Below are 7,932 nucleotides of genomic sequence, written 5' to 3'. Positions count from 1 at the left end.
ATCTTTATATTCATCAATGATAAATAACGACTGAAAAAACTAACACGAACTATGAAAACAGCACCAAACCTTAATTGCTAACACGATACACTAAGAACCACTTCCGAGGTTTTTGTGTTGTGACCAATATGTGAACATACCCAAAAATTGTAACGAGAAACTATTGAGCTGATAGACATATTCATAAAGATATCGGTGAAATTATATTATTTTGAAACAGGACTGATATTGCTAGTGCTTTAGTTTTTGTCTTGTTTCCCTTATCATCAGTTTTTATGTGTAATCTATTTTATTTGGTTCGATAAATCGTGTACAGTAGAGTTCGTTTATAACGAATCTCAGGGGACTGTCTTAGTTACTTCATTATATGCATCGTTCATTACATCAGAAACTTTTTTTTCAAAATTAGGAATATCTCCCCTTTTGTTTTTTTAAGTGGTATTATCGCTTAAGACCTAGCAATATTGGTGCATTTTTTCTAACAGTAAATTAAATAATTGTTTTGTAATGAGTTTTAATTATAAATGATGAATAAAAAAAGAAAACAATTGTTTATGTTGCTGTTGTAGTTGTTTTTATACACTCTTTTAATAAACTCGCATACTTTCTCTTTTATCAATGTACTAAACTGTACTTCTTGTCACTCTACATGTTGACGTAATCCCAAACAGTTAGAGTGGGGAAACGCTCTCGGACCCACGTTGGGTCTGGGAGTAGGCCAGAGCGTCAACACAGCAGCCCAGTCGCTGGTAGGCAAACACTGACCGAGTTCTTCGATCAGGTATCCCGAAGGCTGGGCTCCGCTATCTACTATTGCTAACATTACTTACAGTAATTACTGTAGTACTAAGTACCCCGTAAGGGGCGGTCGTTCGAGATCCGTAAGGATAGTCAAGACCGTAAAAAACCCCAATCATCATCCTTCTTGTGGGGCGCCCGTGCGAGACCCCGAACAAAGATAAGCATCACGTGGTTAATCTGTTGCATAGTATCGAGATCAGTGTCCTTTCTTTTCAATTTTGTGAAGAATTATATTCATCAAACCTTTTCGAGACTGCAGTAATTAACAGAGCATAAAGACCGCTTAAAGCGAGAAAAACTATCGTTTTGATGGAACTACCAACAAACGTAATCATTACATCAAAAGCGATAAAAGTTCACAATCTGGGATGTTCTTGGGCTAAATTTTTCAATGGCTTGGGTGTCATTATTTGATTGATATTTTAATGAGTACTAAAGCAAAAATACAGGTAAGATTAGCTGATCTTCTAACTGTGTGTTCATCAACCGTGAAATTGTTAATTAATTAATTACCGTGAGTTGAAGACAACTGTTGTCCGATGTTTATATAACAATTAAATTGACCCTTCGTTTTATCCAGGTAAGCTTCAGCAGTAAATATGTCGCCGGGCCCTAAAAATACTTCGTTATATCCATGATTTCGCTATGACGAATTCGTTAAATTAATGACGATACGCATTAGTTTTAAAACACTGGGACTGGAAAATTTGTTCTAATTCTTTATAAACCTGAATTCGTTATAAGCCTGTATGTTATAAGCGAACACTACTGTATGTAAATCGTCTTTGTTTTCTGTGTTCACTTTTAGGCAATGTTTTGGCTTTTGACTTGTTTGAATCATCCCACTGCTGACTCTTCGGTATTTTATGCCAATATTCAATAGTAGGACTTGTTGGACATAGATTATTTTCCAAAATTTGCTGTTCCCAAAATTCAAAACCCCTACATCATCAAGGATGTATTCCTTGTATTGCAACTGATAGAACTCTCGGGGCTTGATTCAGCTTTCAATTTCGATATTTTAGGTTTTGGGTACTTTTTGAATACAATTAAGATTTGATCTCAATCTTCATTATTCTTATGCTGATGATATCAAATTACACCATAAAACGCGTTCAATATATTTGTCTTCCAGGTAGATCGACTTCGTTTATGTATGTTTCTTTACTTATTAAATGATAAAATTGTAAGAAATGAATATATATTTTGACTGTTTCATTCTGTGCTTGTTATAGATTATATATCATAAAATTGCTTTATGAATAAAATGCAAAAAAGGAAAAAAATCAAACAATGATATTATGATACAGAAAAAGGGCAATGTATATACGACTCCAGTCGAATTCGTTTTTTATGCCGCTATTGATATAAGATGTTCCATTGTGTTGCATTACTTATACTTAAACACGATTCTTTGTTGGAGAAGTAACGTATCATAATACTTAATTTCGGAACCCACTCGACACTTAATAGCACTTCTTATAAGGACGAAGTGCATCATTGTGTAGTCCTGTCCTGGACGGAAATGTTGTCAAAAATAAGATTTATTTTTCTGCTTAATATGTTGACTAACTCGGCGTATTCAATTCGTGGAAGGTCCAACCAAGTGCGACTTACTCCATTGAACAAAGTGAAAGCCCCACTAATGGTTGATTTGGATATCACTGAACTTATTCAACAGTTAGAGGACACATTTAGTGAAAGAATAAATGAACAAATAACTCTTTTAGACTCACGGTTCGTTGACTTGGAAACACGGCTTTCAGGTAAGTAAACTTGTATTTCATACCGAAAAATGACAAAATTTTAACCAAAATCATTAACATAAATGCGAAACTTAAACTTAGGATCACGTGATCGGGGGTAAAGTAATTGTTACAGTATATGATATTTTATAAATCTGTGCACGGTTTCGCGAAACATCTCAGATTGATATTTTCCTCAAATATTTTCTCAACTCAAATTTCAACCAATCAGGTTGTTGTTAATAGACCTTTTTTCATATTCCCGATTTTGATTTTGTTTTTTTTTTTAGATCTAAGCCAATTGAAGTAACTTTCCAACCCAATAGACAGGTAAACGGTCTAATTGAAGCAATGGACACCAGTAGACTTAAAATTTAAATATTAAATATGTTGGAGCTGTGGTAAATACTTGGATACTAGATTTTAAACTATTTAGGTACTTACCGAAGCTAAAATAGTTTTAATTTCAAAAAGAAAAATGCTAACTTTTTTTCCTTTTCGTGAGTTGGTATGTTACGTCCCTTTGAAAAAAATACTTGTTAAAATGGCTTGCATCCCGTAAATATAAACAAAACTATTGATTATAACGAGTATTCTCCTATTCTTTTCCATAGTCGAATTTGGGTTGTTTTTATTGTTTATGTTTCAGATAAATTTACAAGTCAAGGATTTCCAAAATGGTTTCAAGACGTCATTGCAAATTCAACAATTGATTTATGTAAATTTCCACCAGGAAAACCAGGACCAAATGGAGCAAAAGGAGAAAAGGGCGAACCATGAAATGATGGAATTAAAGGGATTGCTGGTCAGAAAGGCTCACGGGGAGAACAGGGGTCAAAAGGATATAAAGGTCAACAAGGAGTTATTGGCTTAAAAGAGGGAATGGGTAATCGTGGAATAAATGGTATACCTGGAATTAAAGGACAAAAGGGGGATATAGGTTTTTTTGGAGTGGACGGTGGAAAAGGTGAAGTAGGTCTTAAAGGTCAAAAAGGAAACAAAGGTGAAACATGCGAAAAAGGAGAGAGAGTCTTAACAAAAGGTAATGAAGTAACACATTATTCCTACATTTATTAAGATACCTCATCTTCACTCCTCGTGCATGAAGGTGTTTTTCGGACTACTGGCAAAAACAATATGTAGTCCTCCAGTGCCAAAAATTAATCTCTGATTAACATCAAAATGCATTTTTAAAGTATTTGTTAGAATGGAAAGTTTTATTGTATTATTCGATTCTCGCTTCATTAAACATTTTTTCACAGCTTGCAAAATTTGTTAGCGAAACAAAATTTTAAAATCAACTGTTGAACTAAAACACGAAATATACACATAAACACACATAATTTTGATGTACTTTTATCAAAATTTAAAAAAAATATATATATGCTTCTTCGTGCGTAGATCGTTTTTGGCATATGTACACGTTTGGACTTGATTTTGACCTCTGCTTATATACCACAAAATGCAACCTGGAACTGTTTTTTTATTTATTTATTATTATTATTATTATTATTTTGTCTTTTATAAATCCTTGTTGATCGAATGCATAATGTAGTCATTGCGTGTGATCCTAGATTCCCAATTTTATTCTGCATCCATATTTGTAACTGTCGTAACTTACCGTATATAATGGAGTGACATTTGCCTACTGATTATACATTGTCGGTACTGTCAATAATTACCCTATAACAGCCGAAACCTTGGCTTTTGTTGGTGACTAATTGCCACGGCAATAGTCGGTTACATTTTAAATAAAAAAAAAACAAAGACGAGAGACGAAATAAATGAGAAAAAAACAAGACGAAAACAAGTCCAACTATTTTTTAAACTTAGCACATTAATTTCACATTTTGAATGGACGACCTAAACATTGTGTAAATACCATAACAAGTCAATAAAATAGCCAAGCATAGGATTAACTCTCACAGTCATACTTTTTGAGATTCCGAATCAAACGAAGATGAAAATATATTTGTTGGGGGGACCTAATTATATAATCACTTTACTGAACTGAGAAAAAAGTGTTACATGAACTGCAGCACAAGAATTTGCCATTTAGGTACCCGCCATTGAAAAGTTAGAGCAAGTTTAAAGTGTGATTCGTGTTTGTTTGTCATTAACACATCTACTACAGAAACTATATGAGTAGAAATAAAAGCTTGCGTAAATGTTTTACTATAAATTAATAGTCACTTTCATCTTTAAATGCGTGTAGTTTGAGGTTACATAGTTCATTTATCTGCTTTATCCTGCAATCATTTTTTTCACTGAATCCAGGTACAAAGACCAGACATGGAAAACAGACATACACAACAATGAACAAAAAGAAACTAAAATCATACATTCAAAGTAACAAAAGCAAATGAGCAACTCAGACTCCACTAAAAACTGGGAGCATTGACCAGATGCACCGGTAAGGTAAACATTCTCTGCTGTTCTAGAAACACCCACCGATTTGCCCTTTAAAAGGTCAAGTCTGGAGTAGACGACAGAGAAGAAGGCAACTATGACACAGTGAACAAATCGGTTCTCACGGTTCAGATGGATACACTGTAACGATCAACGAGTTCATGATGACGAACACAAAACTTCTATAGTGATGACTTCAATCTTTTAGCAACATAATCCTGTTCCAGAAGCCTAATAAGTTCTAATATGAAAACTCGATACGCAGGTGCTGAAGGGTTGTTGCCACAGATGTCAGGAAACATCGGAAAAAAGTCATAGCGTTTGTTGAATAATTTTGTTAATATTTTACCTTCACCACCGATCTCTAAGTGTAGGTCAAGATACAAAGCTGACTTCACAGCGTCTGTAGCGTTTTTATTTCGATAACATCTTTTTCGGTATATTTGAAAGGTAATTTGAAATTATGTTTTACAGAGTAGAGTATGAGGAATTTCTACCGAGTATTACATTAACAAATTAATGCAATGTTTTGTCAAGAGATGAAATATAGACTAATTTATAAGTGTTTTGGTTATATATATATTTGTAGACATCTGAACTCATCTAACATCACAAAAGCGTAGCACAAAATCATTAAATTGCTTCAATGCTAATGAAAGATATCACAACTCATACGTTATGCCAGAGCTTGCCGAAACTACGCAGACGTTTTGTTATGTTGCTACAAGATTGAAGTCATCACTACAGAAGTTTTGTGGTCGTCATCATGAACTCGTGGATCGTTATGGTGTATCCATCAGCACCATGAAAATTGATTTATTCAACGGGTCATAGTTTTCCTTCCTTCGTTTGTCTACCCCGGACTTGACTTTTTATGAGCAACACGGTGGGTGTTTCTAGAAAAGCAGAGGACGCTTACCCTACCGGTGCACCTGGTCCATGCTCCCAGTTTTTAGTGGATTACGAGTTGCTCATTTGCTTTTGTTACTTTGTATGTATGATTTTAGTTACTTTATGCTCTTTGTTGTGTATGTCTGTTTTCCATGTCTGGTCTTTGTCCCTGGATTACATTATATTGATTACCGCTATAACCTTGGTTCCCTTGATAACATAAATGTATAGACATATATTGCACATTTCCTTTTTTCAGAAGAGTCCACCCACATTTTTCTATTGGTGTTCCCAAACAATTATAAACAAACTATACACAATCAACAAATATTCATAACGTCTTTAGTCTCCAACGGTTCCTGTAGCATCACATCACCAGTTTATTCATACTCAGATTCATTTGATGTAACTATTGGAAATACAAAAGTATACACATACAATAAATCGATGGCGCTTACCCAAGGATACAGTCAGAAAGGGATACTACTTGATTGCAACGTTCCAGTTAATGTCATAGGATTTAGTAAAGAAGCCTATTCAAGCGATGGCTTTTCAGTACTACCCTCCAGAATGCTTGGACGTGAATACATAATACCTGCACATATGCCTTATAGAAATCACAATAGTTTATTTGGACTTACGACTATGTCTCATGTCGCGTCTATAACAATAACAACCAAGACAAAGGGAGGAAAAATTGAATTCGATAAAAAATCTTACGATACAAATTCTACATTTAGTATCACAATTGATCGACTACAATCAGCTCAAATAGAATGTAAGAGCTGTGATTTAAGTGGAACTTTGATTAAGGCATCTAAACCTATCACTGTTGTTGCTGGAGCTGATTGTGCCCTTGTATTGAGTACGGGATGTAGTCATATCTCCGAGATGGTAATTCCGACGACAAAATATTCTAGCTTATTTGTCATCCCATTATTTCCTGAATGGTTTAGAGGATTAATTAGATTGTTTTCACATAAAGAAACATATGTGCTTGTTCATGCTTCGAATATCAACAATCTTTCCCTACAGGACTTCACAGAAATTAAATATGAAAACACTGATGTCATTGAATCGTCTTCACCTATTATGGTTCAGGTTTATGGAAATGTAAAAGGCGGAGCTGGTGCATTCATGTTAACCATTCCGGGCATCAATCAGTTTAAAAGCAGTTATGCATTTCATGTTCCAGATTTCAATTTCAACAGTTCCCTATCGTTTGTTGTGAGATATGGCGACAAGGATTACATTCGTCTTGATGGCAGTCAAGTAACAATATCCCTCGAGAGGCAAAGTACCATACATGGTGAACGTTACACATCGTTTTCAATTAGTATTTCACCAGGATATCACAAAGTTAAACATAATAAAGGAACTCCGTTTGCACTATTTGTTAGTGGTTTTCGAGTGGCTGATGGCTATGGATACCTAGCCGGAAATAATCTTTGAAACAAAGGCCCTATTCTGTATAGATTTGTTTGTTTGTTTGTTTTCTTTTTTTAGAGCAGTGATTACAAAAAATGTAAACATTAATATTTTTTATTGTTCAATGTTTTTCTTTATTTTTAAAGTACTTATCGGCAACTTTATCACTTTTTCATTCATTGTTCTTACTAATATTTTCTACCTTACCCTACTGTGGTGATACTAAACATAAGTGATATTTTAAATAAAAATGGGACGTTGAATCGGGTCATTCCGGCTATCTCATCTTGGTTTCTTAGATTTTATTTTGTTTTTGGATTTGGTTGAGACAGGTATACAGTTTGCTTAATTTTATTAGGCTCATTGAGGTCAACAAACGAAAATTCATATGTCTGACCACCTAGGTTTCCGAGATATTACAATGTCCTAGATTATGACCTTTATTGGTCAAAAGTCAATTCCCTTAAAATATATAATTTAGTCAGGTTAATTAAGTTCCCCCACCATACCAAATTTCAAGTTTCTAGCCACCTAGGTTTCCAAGATATTGCAATGTCCTATATCGAATCCTTTTCTCGTTAAAATAAACAAACGACAAAAATCATTGAAAGACAAATAATCATAATAATAATAATAAGAAGAAGAAGAAGAAGCAGAA

General features: G+C 34.2%; 1 protein-coding gene across 3 annotated transcripts; it reads left to right on the top strand.

Moving 5' to 3' along the window:
- Window positions 1-2,290: 2,290 nt before the first annotated feature.
- Window positions 2,291-7,438, top strand: LOC148601556 (uncharacterized). Of its 3 annotated transcripts, XM_088555537.1 has the most exons (4): window positions 2,291-2,567; window positions 2,837-2,876; window positions 3,196-3,588; window positions 6,106-7,438. In XM_088555537.1, the coding sequence occupies exons 3-4, from the start codon at window positions 3,429-3,431 to the stop codon at window positions 7,296-7,298; spliced, it is 1,353 nt and encodes a 450-aa protein (XP_088411663.1). In that variant the 5' UTR covers window positions 2,291-2,567; window positions 2,837-2,876; window positions 3,196-3,428; the 3' UTR covers window positions 7,299-7,438. The 3 variants fall into 3 exon arrangements, with proteins under 3 accessions (XP_088411663.1, XP_088411662.1, XP_088411664.1); XM_088555536.1 differs by lacking the exon at window positions 2,837-2,876; XM_088555538.1 differs by lacking the exon at window positions 2,291-2,567 and having other exon boundaries at window positions 2,872-2,982.
- Window positions 7,439-7,932: the final 494 nt, after the last annotated feature.

Source organism: Perna viridis, chromosome 12 (assembly GCF_037379345.1).
Source record: "Perna viridis isolate PV_CMFRI_1.1 ecotype Kerala chromosome 12, ASM3737934v1, whole genome shotgun sequence".
Classification (NCBI taxonomy): Eukaryota; Metazoa; Mollusca; class Bivalvia; order Mytilida; family Mytilidae; genus Perna; species Perna viridis.
The sequence above is the reverse complement of the archived record's forward strand: the minus strand, read 5'-3'. Positions and strand labels throughout refer to the sequence as shown.

Coding starts and splice junctions, on each gene's coding strand:
- LOC148601556 (XM_088555536.1), top strand. CDS start 3,429: ATGGGTAATCGTGGAATAAATGGTATACCTGGAATTAAAGGACAAAAG. Junction 3,589..6,105: donor AGAGAGAGTCTTAACAAAAG/GTAATGAAGTAA, acceptor TCCTTTTTTCAG/AAGAGTCCACCCACATTTTT.